The 19,357-nt window shown below is 29.0% G+C and overlaps 2 protein-coding genes across 2 annotated transcripts; one reads left to right on the top strand and one right to left on the bottom strand.

Annotated features, from left to right (window-relative positions):
• Positions 1–189: 189 nt before the first annotated feature.
• On the bottom strand, positions 190–6,272 carry LOC112687350 (solute carrier family 15 member 2-like). The gene is made up of 11 exons (XM_025559993.1): positions 5,972–6,272; positions 5,417–5,499; positions 3,599–3,847; positions 3,231–3,491; positions 2,688–2,824; positions 2,475–2,624; positions 1,873–1,999; positions 1,615–1,743; positions 657–764; positions 438–582; positions 190–369 (listed from the first exon to the last, which is right to left on the bottom strand). The coding sequence occupies exons 1-11, from the start codon at positions 6,270–6,272 to the stop codon at positions 329–331; spliced, it is 1,731 nt and encodes a 576-aa protein (XP_025415778.1). The 3' UTR covers positions 190–328.
• Positions 6,273–10,989: 4,717 nt separating this feature from the next.
• On the top strand, positions 10,990–18,974 carry LOC112687356 (ABC transporter G family member 20-like). Its single transcript, XM_025560001.1, is given in 16 exon segments — positions 10,990–11,123; positions 11,340–11,472; positions 11,544–11,627; positions 11,629–11,699; positions 12,503–12,610; positions 12,679–12,769; positions 13,646–13,771; positions 13,971–14,104; positions 14,160–14,379; positions 14,446–14,617; positions 14,695–14,810; positions 14,877–14,944; positions 16,531–16,619; positions 16,680–16,859; positions 18,399–18,485; positions 18,726–18,974. Coding segments are annotated over 16 exon segments (2,046 nt in total). The 3' UTR covers positions 18,959–18,974.
• The last annotated feature ends 383 nt before the right edge of the window (positions 18,975–19,357 follow it).

Below are 19,357 nucleotides of genomic sequence, written 5' to 3'. Positions count from 1 at the left end.
GTACAAGGATATATTGCTGTTAAAGTATTATTGGTGGATCATGTACATTTTGTAAAAAAAAAATACCACAAATTCAATTCATACAAATATCGTTTGGTCAAATATCATAAGATATTATATTTTTTGTTATTAAATTCAAACAAATAACACAATAATTCAATTAAATATAAATAATGAACTTTCCATGATCCAATTGTAATAACTGGATTCACCTATTAGTATCTCGTTGATTTTCTGTCGAAATGTATAAACTTTTATTAGTCGCATCTACTGTAGTATCTATTTGGTGCATTATTCCTGAACCCATAAATTTAGGAATTTTTCATTTTTAAAACGACAATCGGTAACTTACTTTTTTCAATAACATTGCTGTGTAACACAATAAAATAAATATTAAATACGCAAATTAATCAATCAATTAATAAGCAGATATCAACCTAAGTCGACATTCTCTTCGTTTATTGCCTTTTCTGTATCTGATTTCTTATCGACATAATATAGTTTTTCGAACGCGTTACTCAATCTATAGGTGACAATGATCGCTAAAAGCGTGTTGAAAGCGAACATAAAGAACATGTATGACTGTTTTTGAAACAGAAGAAAATGTTTGTTGTGAATGAAAAACAAACATTTATAATAATATCATTAATCGTTACTTTTTTTTCAAACAATACGGTTTTGTTGATGAAAATCACAAATAAATTTCCAAGAGCTACAGAGAAATACCACATGGATATTGATACGGTTTTCATCGAATCGGGAGCCTGGAAAATAAATTATTTGTTCTGACGCGAAAGAGTAATGGCAAAATAGATAGGTTTATTGACATTTTTGAAATACAAATATTATTATTACTCATATGTATATTTTTACTTTCATTTTTAATCACAAATTTATTTATATTTAATGAAATATAATTGAAATATAATTACATATATTTTGTGCGTGGTATAAATGTAGTGAATGATGAGCAAGTATATGAATGTAATTAATACCTCTACTATGTTGAAACTATAGTCAGAAATCTTGTATTATTTCATTGTTATAAAATTAAAAATACCAATAATTTAATAGTTTTCTTTAATGATCTTTATCTTTCATAGCTTTAAATCAGCGAAGTTTATTTTATAATGATAAATAGTTTTAATTTTCGTTTTCAATTTAACTTTGGACAAATAAAATCAGCAGCTAGTAAACTAAGGCTAAAACTTAAAACAGATGTAACGAAGTTTAAACTTTTTTCTTATTCAACTCATACATTACTTTATATTTATGTACCTATTTGTATACACACTATCCCACACACACACATAACTTAATCATTTCCGTTATTTTGTAGTAACAATTATTTAAGAATGATGCTACGAATTGTTTAATAATTAATTATGGATGAAAAAAATTGCATATAAGTCATAAAAATGATTATTAATATTTGATACTCGTTTTTAAAAAGTCTGTGTAAATCAATCAAGTCAAAGTTCAACAATAAATCAATTGAAGTATTTCTTAAGAAAACTGATGAAGGTATTTAGTAATAGCGCAACATATTTGGAATTTTAAAATGAATTATACAGTGATTACATAAGATTGTACAATAAAAAATGTGGTATTTACTTCAGAAAAAGAAAATGCTAATCCGGTCATAGTAAAAAGTGTTTCACCGAACGCCATGCAAATAAATTGAGGTAATAACCATTCTTTACTCAAGACATTTGGTTCTACTATTGTTTTGGTTTGATATTTCTGAAAATATAGACTTTAACTTTATTTATCGTACGAGTGTTATAATATTCGTCAAATTTTTTTACGAGTTTACTTATACTGTTGTGCTAAGTACTGTTACATTTGATAATATTGATATAGAACACTTACAGTATTTTTTCCATTATTACATACTTGTATACTTTGGTATACAAACATTTGATCAGTTCCAAGATTCAGTACGTTGATTAATTTTGGCTGTCGATTTTTATCTGTATAATTTATCATTAAGGTATACCTTGAAATAATAATAATAAAAGTTATTAGAAATATTCGCTTCTCGCATCGTACATAAATGGTTGGATAAATATTAAGATATTATTTTTATTTTGAATTTATTATTAGAAATTGTGCAAAAATTATAAAAAAATTTAGACAACAAGATATAATAATAAATAAACTTCCATAATTGTTTACTATTCATGCGTTATTTCTGTAATAATAACAAGATTCATTAATTTCCTTCATTTTTTTTTTTTATTAATTTTCGGAAAAAAAAGATAAAAGAAATTATTATAATTTCAAAATGTTATCAATACACGCTTTTATACTACAACATTATTTACTATTCGATTATTCTATTATTCTATTTTATTCTTCTTCGACTATTCTATAAGATTATTCTTAGACGTATAATTACATAGCATAATGTTTAACAGCTTATGAAATGTTAATGTCGTAAGACGATGTACATAAAAGCTACATGTACTTACAACCCCTTAGGAATTTGTAATGTTTCGGACTTTAAATGAGTAGAAAGTGTTTTTTCAAAAATGGCAACCATATTACTTGATTTACACTTCAATGTAAGGCTCTTGATTTGTAATCTTCTTGTATCATTGTTGTTAGCTGGAAAAATTATACTAGAACGAAGAAAAATAATAAAATATATTATTATTGAATACATTGAGAATTCAAAATATTACTAAATAGATGATTTGGGTTTTTCAAAATTTCTGGATACGTTTTCCGGTATAAGCACGACGATACGTGAATTAAATGAAGAATAATTGCCTTTAAATGAACTTTTTTTTGATCCCATCACTAATAAGACAATTGAATTCTAAAAATTTTGTAAACATACACAATTAATATTAACTTAAGGTCCTTTAAAATTATTTTCAAGCAAACATTTTTCTTTTGTTTAATTTAAGTATTTGAATGTTTTTTTATCATATTTATTAATTTTACATTGATAATAATTATGTAATATGATGTATTCTTTATAATTGAATAGCTATGGGAAGAAACGATAATAGTAAAAAAAAAAAAAATGTTTAGATATAGTTATATCATCTTGTCATTTGTTTTGAAAACTAAATTAATTTTTTTTTTATAAATTTTATCAAAAATTAATTCTATAACCACAATACTTTTTTTTTTTTAATTATTTCCCATTTCATCACTCGATTCTATTCAATAATTATCGAATAAAAAAAAAAAAAAAACGCTTTGTGATGTATTCTCACCTTATTTCTCTTGCCTCGCAATCTGATGATTTCTCGGTTATTTTTGGTTTTTCGTTTAGGGTTTTCATTGTCCGCCACTTGGATTTTTATAGATTTTTCATGCACACGTATCGGAATCGTAACATTGTCCACAACGAAACATTCCTTTTCGGGTAGTCGTTGCAATCCCAAGTTCGATATCCACACGTTCGCCGAACACGGTCTAGCGTGCCACGCAACACTCCGACGGTCATCGGACATTCTCACTTTTTCGGCACCATTCTGTAACACACGCGCGCGGTGGGTGCACAGATCAGAATTGGATTTTTCCGGCGGTTTTCGCGAGAGGGACAGAAATGGGTCTCGAAAACGATTCTCGTCGCGCTCACTTCCAAACGCGTTTCGACGCAACCGGCGAAAACGAACGCCACGCCGGCCACGCCACCGCCGAGCAGCATTCGCTTCAGTGGGTACCGGAACGTGCCGTGGGTTTTCAGCCACGGGTACACCACGCGGTCCATCAGCGGTATGGTGAGAAGGACGAGCAGCGGGTTGACCACCTGCAGCATGCACACCGGGAACCGGACGCCGAACAACCGGCCGCTGGTGCGCGACGCTTGGAATATCCACGTCGTGTTCTGCGCGCGCAACAATTGCCGTAATTAATCGGTACGGTTTCCGTGCGCGTGTCTGCGGTCGCGTCTCCGCACGAGTAATTCTTTCCTATTTTTTTTATTATTATTTTTTTTTTTTTTTAATGTAGGTGATTCTTAACCGCGACCGAACCGCGCGTCCGCAGCCCTACAACGAACAATGTCACTGGACAAAACCGTTTCGGCGGGACTGCGGTGGTCGCGTCGTACTCGTTGGAATCCATTCTTGGCCGCGCGACTGCAGACGCGCGCATAGGAACCGCATTTATTTTATTCCTGTTCTATGGTTATTTGTTGATTTTATATGATTTTCTATGACTTGTCATGCTTTTATTCGTATTATTTACATGTATATTAATTTTGCTGTATTGATGTTATGTGTTATCAAAGGAGTGTAACAGTCAGTAGCCGTACGACGAATAAAAATAAATAGGAAACATCGTTAAAACGTTGAAATGCAAAACGTTCGTGGCGCGCGTTTACAATTCATTTCGTAACCGTTCACCTGCTGGTCGAACAGGCTCCAGAACATGGACAGGGGCACGTAGAGGCTGAGCATGCGCAACGTTTTCTTCGTGTCGTCGATCACGCAGTTCGGGAAAGACGGTTCCGCGCGGTCCAACCAGTGCACGTGCTTCCGCCGTCCGCCGCGGCTCCGCGTCAATTTTCTCCGCAAGGCGAACTGTCGGGTCATTCGACGCGCGTATGAGTCAGACGTCGTGACCGTTTGGGGGGCTTTACGTCACCTTGGAGCAGCGGTTCCCGACCTCTTATTTTCGACGGCCCCCTTTGCAGACTTTAAAAAATCTGGCATCCCCACCCCCTCTCATATGAATTAAAAAAAAATCGATCACCTTTCTTTTTCGCGTATTTTACAAATGAACTACATAATATTCGGAATCGATCAATAAAAATTGTATTTCGTAATAACTACTTGCGCCTCCTCAGCAATGTGTACACGCCAGAGCCGTACCGAGCCATTTTTTATCCTGAGGCAAAACTGAAGCAATGCGCAATCGTTGTAAGGTTGTCACACTCACAGCTTTTAATATGTATAATACGAGTCGGAAAAATCTGAAAAATTGTAATTAGGTTTCTAGCAAAATAAGAAAAAACATTCCTAAAAATAAGTTAATTATTTAATATTTTTACGTTCCCCAGCTTCAGATGCCCAAGGCAAGTGCCTCGCTCGCCTCACCCTAGTTACGGCTCTGGTACACGACCCCCTCCCACTTTAGGAACCAGTGCGTCAGAGGATGTTAGAGACCCCGTTGATTGTTTCGTTTTTTTCAATATTATTGTATCCGAAACAGTTTTTTTTTCCGGGGTCGAACCAAATGTAAACCGAAAACATCCATTCGCCGGGGGTACAAAACGAATTTAACGGATTTTTTTTTCTCCGCACGCACATCGATGCGAGCGCGAATGTCAATTAGTGCTTTTTAACGAAACCCCAAAAAATATCAATACCTATCCGGAGCGATTGCGCTCGTTTGGTTGCGTTAGACATTATTCGAATGAGAAAATTATACGATGCTCTAAAAGTTTACTCACACAAATGCATTCGATCATTTTTGGTAATACGTTCGCTACAGGTTTTTTGAAAAAATAATACGAATTTCCGCAAACGAATACACCTGTGAATGGAAATCAATATTGTACTTATGTTACAATTTTACTAAGTATATTGTATGGATTTGGAAACTTATTGAGATATTTCTACTGGAAATAGTAAAATTCAAAAAAAAACCAAATAAAGTAGGTTGTACAATATTTATTAACGTATTGTTTAAATGATAAAACAACCATCCATTGATAGAATTAATCAGAGGGTTGTGCACGTAATAAGGGTTACAAAATATTTTAATTTTGATAGTGAAAACTACATATTGTATAGAAAATAGATTTCAGTTTGTTAGCAAAATGTATGTAAAAAAAAAAAAAATAAATAAATAAATAAATAAAAATAAATACTAGTTACAAGGGATCGAAATGAAATTCAATAATATGTAATAAATTATCTTGGAAATTTCGTAGTGTCATATTCTCACTTATGTTAAGCAGTTTTTAGATACTCTGAAATATTCAACTATCGTAAGGTATTCTCACTGATAGAGGTCGTCATCATGATGGCAGGCAATCCAAATCTAACGACATACTCGTTGACGTTGTGGCCCTTGTAAGACAAGATTTTGGTGATCGCAGGCGATGCGAACATTCCGAAAAACACGCCCAGATGTATGGAAAAATAGAACGTGCTGAAGAATACGCGTACGTGTGTTGCACTTATGTTCTGATCGGTTTCGATCATCTGATCCACGCCGAATGCAGCGATACAGGACTTTATACCGCCCATGCCAATTGAAACAAGAACGAGACTGTACAATACCATGAAGCTAGAAAAGTACATCTTGTTACCATTATAAGTATACATTATAATATACGGGGGGGAGGGGCACGCATATTACGCGTAATACGTAATACGCGAACATATGGTATACACATTGTTATTGGCGTAAACGGATAAAAAAAAAGGTAAAACAATACATTTATATTGATCGCATAAGCAGAGTAATTGGTGTACCGATGTTTCACGGAAAATTTTCTATTCGCCTAGCTCGACTAATTTTAAAATACAATTGCTTGTAAACAATTAAATATCGACGTTATGATCATGTAAAATAATGAATTAATTTAAAAAATTTACAGTAAAAAGTATAATCGCCAAAACGTTTGTGGAACATCATCTAAAACAGCAGTTCTTAACCATAGGGTCCTGACCTAATTTTGGGTCGCCAATAATTTTAAATGGGTCGGATAAAAATTTAAAACCTTGGTATAATATTTTTATTTTTAAGTCTTATAAATAATAAATGACACCTCATGTACATTGGTTATCACGGGGAAAAGTTTTAACGAGATTTTTTGAATTAAGAACTGAAATATAAATATTTTTAAGAGAAAAAAATTCACTGTTATCCAACCATTTTCAAGATATTATTTGGTTGACAAAAGTTGCGTATCCATCAGATATTTTTTCGTTATTAAATGAGTTAAATTTGAGTATGCAAAGACCATTAACTAATATTTTTACATGTTATAATAAAGATATTAACTACAATTAAAACCAAATCAAGAAACAAGCTTGATGTCGAACCCACGATGCGTATTTCACTTACAAACTCCATAGAAACTTAAATTGATTCATTGGTAAAGCAACATCAAGACCAAGGAAGTCATTAAATTAAAAATTATTTAAAAAATATGTATAATACAACTATTAAAAGAAATGTTTATTTTTAAATATAATGTAATTAATATTATGACTTGTTATGAATACAAATAATATGAGTAAAAATTTTTATTAAATTAAGAGTAACAAATAGTTATTTTTTATCCTGTCATTGAATATTATTTATAGAAAGGTCGCAGGAAAAATTTGGTAAATATCTTGGGTCGCCACTAAGCAAAGGTTAAGAACCGCTGATCTACAATAACATTTTAAGGATAAAAATAAAATAATTATTAGTTTTAAATATTGATTTGAATGAAATAATCTAAAAATAAATATAAATGTTCTATTAACTTCATTGATTTGTCTGGTGGTTTTATAGTTGTCCAAAACAAAATTAGTATTCCAATCCAATAGACGGTCGAGAACAATAAGATTGTTCTAAAAAACAATAAAAAAATAAAATAATAATAATAATAATATATTTCATAAATTATATCCGTTTGTTAAAGTACTTATGTAATTATATATATGTCAATACTAATTTTAGAGTTTACAGAAAATATTATTTTCTTTAACTATCCCTTTAAACGTATGTGTTTGTTTACATAAACACATTTGGAGTTCCAATCCATTAATCCGCATTTTGAGAGAATGTTTTCCCCATTGGGAATTCAACGTTTACCGCTTAAAAGTAATTATTGTATTATTTCTGTAAATTGATGTGCAGTTAAAACGCGGTAATCAAACCAAAATAATACCCTGATAATAATCGGTACGTTTACGGGTTTTTAGAGGACAATGGGGTTAAATAATTGCTCCCACGATCTTATTTTTTCCCCAGACGGAATCCTGATATGCAGTAAATTATGTTTGCGTAATAATAATAAGTCCTCCATTAAAATACACGAAGTTGTAGTTAATTTCAATGTAATTGGTTAAATTGGTGTAAATCAAAAGTGAATTATTTTCATACAGTGTGTGTGAACGTATTATTGACTTACGTGTGGGCCTACTTGAAGTATTGTCATAGAGAAATTACTTGGTTTCAACCATTCCTGATAATGAGGGAACTATCGTGTTCGGCAGTGGTACCAAATGAAATTGAATCTGCCAGTTCAAATAACTAGATTTACCTACCCACCATTTCCACATTACCACCCTTCAAATACCCAAAAATGTTTTCAAGCTTCTATAAAAAAAATACATAACTTTAACTTAATTTAATTTAAACAGAAGAATTGCCCATTATCTAATGTATAAAAATTAATTTGATTTTGTTAATAATAATTTTTTATTTTTTAGTAATATTCCAATTTTTTAGGCAGTTTAATTGAACTGCTTGGAGTACGTGCTCAGCGCTACTGATGTTCGGGGTCGTGTTTATCGGGTACGTTGGCACATGGCTACAATGTTGTTTCCTACAGGTCGGATATATTTGATTTAGGAGTAAGGTGTGATCTAGTTCGATGAATATATATTTATTTTTCTACAGTAAAACGTCCATTTACTTTTCACGCACTGAAAACAGGTGAAACAATAACGTCACACTATGCGAATCGTGAGAAACAATGCATTGATTTTTTTTAGATTATATGACGTCAATATTATGGACGACAATTCCATGTAGTCGTAGTGTTAAGATATTATTAATTTTAGTAATGTATTAAGTACGATACTTACTTGTACTTGCCAAAATTAGTGTTTCCCACAGTTCCTCCTATTATGGCTGAGACGTAACAAAGCATCATAAACACGTGGTAAATATCAATTGCTTGTCTTTCGTCGTACAGTAAAACGTCTCGCATGTAAAACGACAATATTGCTGTGGTAAAATGCATATTTTAAAATTATGTTTGAATAGTGAGGAAGCTATTGGTTTTGTATGTTTTTTTACATTCCGAACGAAATGAGGAATGTACATTGTCTTCACATTATTATTGTATTTTTTGTCGGCTGGTTAAGATAATATGAAAATGTTTTCATGCGACAATTTTTCTCATACATTAATGGAAACAAAAAATATTAATAATGTTATTTTTCAAATTTTTTCCAAATAAGTGGAATAACTGAAAAATGTAAAATGTCTACAGAAATATTTGGGTTTTTTTTTATATGATTTCTTAAGATACTTTTTTTTTTTATTTTATTTTTTTTTTTTTTAGTATAATTTTGCATGAAATATATTTACATTTTAAATATGAGTTGTGGACAGAAGCAGTTTTTTTTATAAGTGAGCTATCCAAATTCGATAATAATTTTATTTACTAATAGCTAATTCTGCAAATATCCCTCAGGATAGTTTTTCAAAATAATGTTTATTAATGTACTCAAATATAAGCTCATAATGCAAAAAAAAAACCCTTTCATTCAAGTGACTTTTCCAAGCTTTTATGTATGTCCTCACTTTTTTTATAACTTCCACCCAAGCTTATCAGATTAGTTAAGTAATAAAAGGCAAAGAGATTTCTGTCTCCATCTCATGTCTAAACTTGAATTTATTCTACAGTAGTCCTGTTAGAAAAGCGATGTTCAATTTCTAAAAGCTTCGTTCTTTCTTGACAAATTTTAAATATTTATTTTAGATTTTTTTTAAAATATTTTCCTCTAATCAATAAATTATTAATCAATTAATCTATTACTTAGATAAGTAGATACATTCATTTATAGTTATTATTTTTGTATTAAAATTGTATCATAAACGATATTTTTTGGAGGTTAAATGGGAATTTAGGAGTTAGCAAAATTTTTTTTTACTTTGACAAAATTAACAATTTTAAAATCCTAAAATCCCTATTATAAAATTTCTGCTTTTAAAAATTTTAAAAACTGATGATGACTTTTATTATAAACATTTAAATTAGGAGTTATGTTATATTGACAGTGTTGAGGTGAATAAAGCCAAATATTAATATCGCGTATTCATCATCTTATTCGTTCTTTTATGAATATTTATATTTGTATTTAGTTTAATTAGTATAATTGTTTGACTTACATCGAAGACTTGAAAAAGAAAACCTTTCGCAGAACTCCATTATAATGATAAAATACAATCGTATTGGATACATGACGATAATTTATATTGATTATTACAACTTACTCTCACATCAATATCAATAAAAATAAAAAATGCAAAGTTATGTTATTACATAGTTATAGCGAAAAATTTAAATGTATAGTAAACAAATAAAATGTAAAAAATCGCCTGACAACTGAATTGATAACATTTTTCTATCTCTAGGGATTTCAATTGTATTATTAATGGATATATAATTGTAAATCCTTATTGATCGATTTCTCATATATAAATAATGTTTAGTTAGAATAGTTTTAAACTATATTTTCTTTAATATTGTACATTTATGATCATAAAATATATCACTTAATGAACGAATTGAACAATAGTTATATTATGAATCGAAATATGATTTGAAAAAAAAGAAAATAATATTTAGGAGTAGTTGTTGTAATCTGTAACATTCAACGGGAATCAGTTATGATAAGCACACATTTAAACGGTCACTAGAAATTTTGTTGTGTTTTAGAACTATTCGCATGACTAAAGTTAGCCTTGTAGGTACAATTGTATGACATGATAAATTATTTTAAAACATCAAAATGTATCAGGAAGTGTATAATAACATAATATGTGAAAATTGTACATCTACCAAAAAGTGTTATTCGTTTTGAGTTGTACTTTCGTGATAAATATCTCTGAAATATTTAATCAGATATTTATAATGATTAGTCCTTGAAAAAAAAAAATAATAAAAAAATAAGCTCTTTATGACATATCAATTTACAATAGCGATTTTGTTTTACAGTTTCGAATAAGTTACATACTAACTTGGTTTTGTATTTGATATAAAAAAGATCTAAGTATAACAATAAAATAATGTCTGCGGAGATGTTCAATACTTTAGAAAATATTATGGGAGATAAATCAATAATAGTGCGAGATGCTTACAAACGGTATGCTGACATAATAAGTATGAGAGGCTTGAATATGTCCGTACCTGTAGGATCAATGTACGTATTTAAACGTAATATAATAATATAAATGTAAAATGTTAGGATATGAACGGTTTTATTTAGCTTTTTTTATCGATTCCTTTGTTTCCACACTAAAGGTTTAAGTGTTTTTTAATCGATTATTTATTTTATTCACCAATATTTTATGCATACATTTTATGTATACATTTGTGTGTGTGCGTGTACGAGCGTTTATGTAAATTTACACTTCAGATACGGACTTCTTGGACCAAGTGGTTGTGGTAAAACAACTTTGCTGAACTGCATACTCGGTCAAATTTCGTTAGACTCTGGTAAAATATACTTGAATGCGCAACGTCATGAGGAAATTAGTTACATGCCACAAGTATTATTACGATTTAATTACCGTAATAGTATTCATAATAAATACTGAAATTAAGTATTTTTTTCTTCCAGGACATTACATTGCACCATAATTTAACTGCATATCAAACTTTTCTATTTTATGGATTACTGTACGGAATAAAAAAAGAAAATGTGAAAAAAAAGAATCAACGAGTTATATAGTCTGTTGAGATTACCATCGTTAAATTTACAAATTAGAAATTTAAGGTAAACCATGTTATAAGTAGAAATAAGGCGAAAATATTCGAATAACAACATAAATCTTATATTATGAGTATATTGTCTAAATAGTTGTTTAAATCGATTTTAGTATTCTGTTGATTTTTTTTTATTATGTAATGCATTATTAGAGGTTTGAATGTTTTTGATGAGCCGAAAAGGTCAAGAATGATAGAAAAATTACGTTAGTGATATTGATGGTTACTATTTTACTTAAGATAAAAAATATGTAACTATCACTAACAGTAACTTTGGAATCTGGTAATGATTACTATTCGAAAAACTCTTATTTTACAATTTTTAATATTTTCGTTGGAAATAGTCTTTGTTACATGATATATTCGGAATTTAAATATTATTTAGTTTTTATAATAGCTACAACATATTCGTCATTTGTTTGCTATTATTTATTATTGTTTAACTTATGTGAACAAGTGATATTGCTATAAATATTTATATCACCATTGGTAATACATGTAATACTTTTAGTATTGATGGGTATCTATTGAAACATTTTATTTATTTTAGGCTTTTGTCAGATAATTAAAACCGTCCGTGGAAAAATGTATCTATTTATATATTTAAATGTAATCATATAGTGGGTCTTAACTTTTAAGCATACAAAGCGAACTTGTTGAAAGATTTTTGAATAGTCGTGCGTAAGGGGAAAACGAATGTCTTATAATACATTATTAAACGAAAAGTACATCGAGACATGGCATTACATTAAACCTTATAGTTGATATATATACATAAATAATGATGAACTGTTTACTCGTTATTGTTTTTAGTGGCGGGGAACAAAGAAGATTATCGTTTGGGGTAGCATTATTTCACGATCCTAAAATTATGATACTCGATGAGCCCACTGTCGGTATCGACCCAGTTATAAGGCAAAGGTAATCGCATGTCAGTCATCTATCACTGGTTGTTGTACAGTTTCTGTTTCTTTGTTTACCGGCATTAGCATTTGGGATCATCTAGTTAAACTCTCTCTGGAAGGAAAAACCATCATCATAACTACTCATTACGTCGAGGAGGCCATCAGAGCAAATGTGGTAATGTATTTACCCTTGATTCGGTGTTAAAATGTCTGTTCAAATATAATACATAACTTTTATTCCTATTGTTTTTGCCATTTTTCTCTGCCACCTTCAGATAGTAACATCACGTTATCATCATTATTCATCACTATTACATTACGTGTACTTATTACGTTATATTTTACCACGTTAAATAATCAGAAATTGTTAGATCATCGGTATTAGTTTTACATGTGTGTCCTCGAATCTGAATGAGCAATAATGTTGGATAATTATAAATATGTATAGTTATTATTATATTATTATTTTTTTAAAGTTGTTAAAAATGATTAATTTCAAGTATAGTGTTTATCTTACCTATGTTTTAGAGTTAAAAAAAATAATCTAAAATTTCCAAGACTGATAAATATAATAATATATAAATTATAACATTAATATCAACCAACTTAAAGAAACAGGGCTGCGAATTTTAGCAGTGAAAATATTCAAACTCCATTACCATTATTTTTTATCTTAATTTAGTATTAAACTTAATAATAAATAATATTAAAAAAAGAAAAATTTCAATATTTTTGATTCATCAATGTGAATTTATTATTTTTATTTTATAATTATATCTACATAATTTCTTCTTCAGTAAAATATTAAAATATACGCTGATTACTATTTTAAAATTTAAAAGTAATTAGTGGTTAGCAAAAATTATACGTGTATAGTAACGTTTCCTTTACTTAAATAGTGTTTTTGGCAACATTATTTCTGAATATATGGATTATAATTTTATCTCGACACTATATTTTCATGTTTTTTTTCAGTCAAAATAATGATTAAAATTAGATACATAATTTCAGCTAATGATTTCAAATGATTAATAATAATTTGTTATTATAGGTGGGATTTATGCGCAATGGAGTTTTAGTTGGCGAAGATTCGCCTAGTACGCTGATTTTCAAACAAAATTCATCTACATTAGAAGAAACTTTTTTATCCCTCTGTTGTGTACAAGAAAGCGGGAAAGTGCGTATTATACCATTTTTAAATCAGAATCTCAAAAAAATCATTTTTAATTTAAATGTATTTAATATTAAATTAACTAAATTAATATGAGATAAAATGTTATTTTTTTGTAGTAGGCATAGCTTTAAGTTATAAATAGCAATTTTTTTTTATACCAAGTTTGTCCATCTATAATTTCATTATTTCAATTATTTTATAGCTTTCCAGTGTACCTAAACAGAAATATTTAACAAAATTGCCGAATTCTACGAATCATTTAAAAAATAGATTTTCCTGGAGAAGGATTCGAGCTTTAACCTATAAAAATACAGCATTGCTATATAAAGATCATACGTAATTTTTGCTATTTCTTTCAATGAATATTTTTTCAAAATTGATTTGTATTTAGATTTTTATTCTTCACATTTGTCTTACCTTTGGTTCAAACTATTGTGTACAACTTATGTGTCGGTCATAACATTCAAAATGCTAAGTTAGGAATTGTCAACGATGAGACAAAAAATTGTAGCACTGATCTTTACCGTCAAAAATGTTTCTTAAACGACCACGACAACACAAAGCTTAGTTGTATGTTCATCGAACATCTACGAGAGTTTAATGATTACTTGGTAATTTAAATTAAAACATTAATAATTACCTAATAGAAAAAAAAATCAAAATTAATCTATTTCCAGATAGATTATCCGTGTTTGAAGTCCGGCAACGATGCATTGAATGCCAGTGCTGTATGGGGATTGATTTATTTTACTTCAAATTATACATTGATGTTGAAAAATCGTATCAATCTATTTGTCAACCACTATGATATAGATTTTAGTTCAGTGCAAGTAACATTAGATCCAACAAGTAAATTATTTTGATTCATAACAAGTATATTTAACAAGTTGATTTTAATTACATAAATCAATTGTGATATTTTTTAGATTATATCATGAAATTAAAAATAAAAGATGATGTGACATCGACTTTTGTTAAAACATTCAAGGAAGCTACAAGTTATTGTAATATAAGTGACAAATCGTATTTATATCCTATTACCGTAATAAAAATATAATATTATTTTGGTTTTAGTTTAACTAAATTGTTATTGGTATTTGAATTGTAGGTTCAGAGTATAGGAAATGTCAAAGTCACTGAGTTTATTCATTCAGCTTCTCCGGGATTTATAGTTTTGTAAGTATTAATCGTTCTATACTAAACTTTATTTCGAAATATACAAAATCGCAAAGTGAAAATGCATTATAAAAGGAATAAATAAGGTTAATTTTTAAGAAGACATTGATGAGTAGTAGAACATTATTATTTGAAATTAATAAAAATAATTAGTTTATTGAATATAATATCATTAGTATGACGGGTCACAGACGATAATGCACGTATGCATCGATTGATGGTCATTCGTTTTTAATTTTAAAATTAAAGATTTTTCATAATATTTTAAACAAATATATATATATATATAAATTAGCTTTACGTTATTATGCATGTTTCGCTTTTGTGTTATTTTATTGATACCTACAACAAAGTCCGTTGCGAAGAATTAGTTTATATAGAAGAAAAGAAAATGTAATTATAATTCTATCATCTGCCTACTTATCTACTGTGAACACGCTTGGGAAAATGTTAATGTAAATTAAAATTTTAGTTAAAATATCTACGTCGTTTACGTTCAATTAATACGCTCATATTTCATTATTAATGTGAGTAAATCTTAAAAATATGATAGTGCAATGAGAATAATTATTTAAATTTTAATTAATATACCTAGAGTTAACGGGCTTTCCGATTCGTCGTAAGCTGATTATATTTATATTTCCACTTCGAATGGTTCGAAATAAATCGTTAAATCTTTGTTCCCTAATGTAATTGTATAGCGGTTAATTTAAAATATATAGTGTGTATTTAAATGTATTTTATTCATTTAATGTAATTCAAATTAATTATCTTAATTCTAAAAATTAACCGATAAATGTTTGTTATCGTATACTTACCAATTTCTTGGTTAGTAAATATATTACTTTAAAATACACGCGTATAACAAATAAACAAATATTATCTAGATTCACTCATTTTGACTTAGATATATCTTATCTCTGGGGGAATGATAAACATTTGTCCAAAACGTCATGCCACGTGGTGTTACAAGGTCGTAAAGTGAAAATTATAAACTAGTAAAATGCATTGTTTACTTACAAACGGTTTGGTTGATATAGTAAATTTACAGTAATATCATAGTTAAAATGTCAAAATCATAAAATATTCGTTGTTTTGGAAACAATGCATTTCACTCATGTGTTGTGTGTAAAACGTGTCGTAGTATCCGTTGATACTTGGCAACCAGTGTGATATCCTGGCTGAAGTATCGAATTTTGTAATTAATATTCAAACATTTATTTTAACTTTCTATTTGTTTTAATTTTCTATTATATTATTAATTTAAATATTTATTAACGAATCCCATATATTTTATTGATAAAAGTTAAATTATACATTTATAATTTGATCTTAAATAATTGGAATTATTATTTTTAAATCGAAATAATTTTACATCGCATAATTGTTTTAAAAATGTTTAAATGCACTAAATCATACAATATTTTATTAGACAGGAGTAATTAAAACGAAAACATTATCAAACGCCATAAAGTCCCGGAGGATGATTTTATCTAATAAAAATATTATTAGTACATTTATATTGTTAAAGTGATTATTATTTAAAAATTAGTTTAATTTGCCTTTAACCCATTTATATTTTTTAGACTAGCTTTTTATTTCCCAATGATTCTATCGACCGGATTATTGTTGTCTGAGAAGGACGAGGGAATAATGAGCCGTATTATGGTTGCAGGTATAATAAAATCTCATTTAGTACGAATATAATTATTTTAAATGTTGAAATTTGTTAAAGGAGTAAAGTTCTCGGAATTTGTTGTTTCTGTAATATTTCTTCAAACAACTGTTCATATTATACAGTCATCGATCGAAATATGTATAATGTATTTTTTATTTAATAATCCAATTTCAACTGATAATTTTTGGACATTTGCATTGAGTATAATGGTAATTGGATACCAAGGAATGTTTGCTGGTAAATAAAAGTCTTCATATTTAATTTTTAATCATTAAGAAAATTAATGTCAATAGTAAAAAATGAGGACTATTTTATATTTTATATTTACTATGGGAGTTTAATTGTTAACCAAACGAAAATTCCAATTGAAATTAACTTTAAAATAACCTATATACAGAGTGAGTATTCCTGTTCTCTGTTAAACTGTATGGAAAAAATATCAAAAGTGTAAAATATCGTCCTGTTTTAACCCACTAAAGGTGATTACCTATTTGGCGTTTACTTAGAATAGTTTTGCAAATTAAATTATTTTTCGTTTATATTTGCAACATTTTTAATTTTTAAATTTCATAAATTGTTATAAAATAATATACTAACAATTTAAAAAATGTATTTTTATTTAACTGACAAAAATACCATGTAAACATATTTTTAATTTTTTTTTGTGTTATACAGGCCATTAAGGCCTTTTGCACGCTTCAACCAAACTTCCATACATTACGGTCCATTGCATCCTTCGATTGCTTTGTCTCGTCGGTATCTGAAATATCTTTCTTAACTCTGTTTAACCACCACTGACGAGGTCTTCCCCTTGGTCGTTTTTTTGTTGGGTTTCGGATTAGGACATTTCGTATGACACTTTCACCAACCAGGCATGACCAGCCCACTCTAATCATTTCGCTTTTAAGAACAATCCGATATTTGGTTTGTTATATAACCTTTTTAGTTCATCGTTTTTTCGTCTCTCATACTCTCCATTTTAATTTCGGACAGGTCCGTAAATTTTTCGTAAAACTTTTCTTTCGAAGGTGAGTAACTTTTCTTCATTCCCTTATGTTGTGGACCATGCCTTGCATGCGTACATTACTATCGGTCTGAGGAAGGAGGTGTACAGTTTCTCTTTTGTAGCTTTCGACAATAATCTGGAGCTAAACATCCTATTCATAGCAAAATACACTTTGTTTGCATTACTTATTCTTAACTGAATTTCCTTATGCATATTATTTTTTGTATTGATATTGACTCCCAAGTATTTAAACTCATCTACTTGCTCAAAGGTGTAGGGACCTACTTTAATAGCTGCTGTATTTGCCATATGTCTAGTAGAGATGGTTTGAACATTTACATCTTACCGGGGCAGTATAATTTAAACCACCTCTCCCCTTACCTTGAAAAAATTGTTCTGGTTTCCCTCGATCACATTAAAACTACCTAAATGCTAAAACGTAAATTATGTATCTCTAAATATGATTATAAACATATTGGTATGCCTACTAAATTTCAATTTATTTACTAAAAATGTACATAAAAAATGTTTTTTACCGGGGCACAGCCCCGGTAGTAAACGCTTACAAGCCGCCTCTGATGTCTAGTCATTACTAGGTATTTAGTTTTATTCTCATTGATAACGAGGCTCATTCATGTAAACATATATTTTACATAAATAATAATTTTAATTTCCACCACTTGAAATTATAAAACGATTTAAACTTTTAAAAGTCAATGAAGTCCAATGAGATTTGATTTCACATTATTTCATTGGTCTGATTTATTTAGGAATATTAGTTGCGGCTGTATCAAAAACGTATTCAATGGCTACACATATTAACATGGGAACAAATGTTTTATTTTCATGCTTGTGTGGTAAGTTCTAATCTAATTTATTAAATTGGACACGATAAGAAGAAGAATATGTTATGTAATAACAAGCAGTTATGTTTAACCGTTTTGATGATGCAAATTTTTAGTCAGTTTGGTTGTTTGGTACCTACAGCAACTGCTTTAGTTTTGAACACGATTCTGAGCGCTTTGAGCTTATTTTAGATTTTTCAGATATTGAAGTATTATAAAAGTAGTACTTGAACGTTTTGTATAATTTTCTAGGTCTCATTTGGCCTATGGAAAGCGCACATCCGATTCTGAGGGCTTTTAATCGTTTTCTACCTTTATCCATTGCGTCAGAAACAATTGGAAATTTGACTCTTAAAGGATGGCCACTTCAACATCCTATAGTTTTACGTGGATTTATCTTAACAGTATTATGGTTAATTGTATTCGCAATGCCCGTGTTTTTTTTTAGTTTGTTCAAAAAAGGCACTTGGTTGAAACCAAAATAAAAATGATTGTTATTTGTTGGCGATATTAAATTTTATAAATATTATAATTCATTAGTTAATACATATCTGTATCCAAATTGTATCCTTAATCTAACAATTAATAAAAATATAAATCATTTCCATAAAAAAATTGATTATTTGTGATATACATAATGGTTTAGCTTCAAGTTTAAATAATAAATATACTAAATGAACACAAAAAATGTAATTCATAATTTACTGGTTATTCTAATAAAGAGGAATTTATAAAAAAAAAAAAATTAAAAGAAAATTGCATTAAAACAATTTTTATTCCTGTTAATAATAATAAATCAAATTGTCTTATGCAATTTCTATCATTGAGAACCATTGTCTAAAGACAAGGTTAACTGTTCATTTTATTTGTTGTTATATGATTTT

Source organism: Sipha flava, unplaced genomic scaffold (assembly GCF_003268045.1).
Source record: "Sipha flava isolate LNK unplaced genomic scaffold, YSA_version1 347_pilon_pilon, whole genome shotgun sequence".
NCBI classification, from domain to species: domain Eukaryota; kingdom Metazoa; phylum Arthropoda; class Insecta; order Hemiptera; family Aphididae; genus Sipha; species Sipha flava.
Note: the sequence above shows the minus strand (reverse complement) of the source record. Positions and strands in the feature narration are given on the sequence as shown.

Coding starts and splice junctions, on each gene's coding strand:
- LOC112687350 (XM_025559993.1), bottom strand. CDS start 6,272: ATGTACTTTTCTAGCTTCATGGTATTGTACAGTCTCGTTCTTGTTTCA. Junction 2,825..3,230: donor TGCGAGGCAAGAGAAATAAG/GTGAGAATACAT, acceptor CAAAATTTTTAG/AATTCAATTGTCTTATTAGT. Junction 765..1,614: donor TAGCATTTTCTTTTTCTGAA/GTAAATACCACA, acceptor TTTATTTTCCAG/GCTCCCGATTCGATGAAAAC.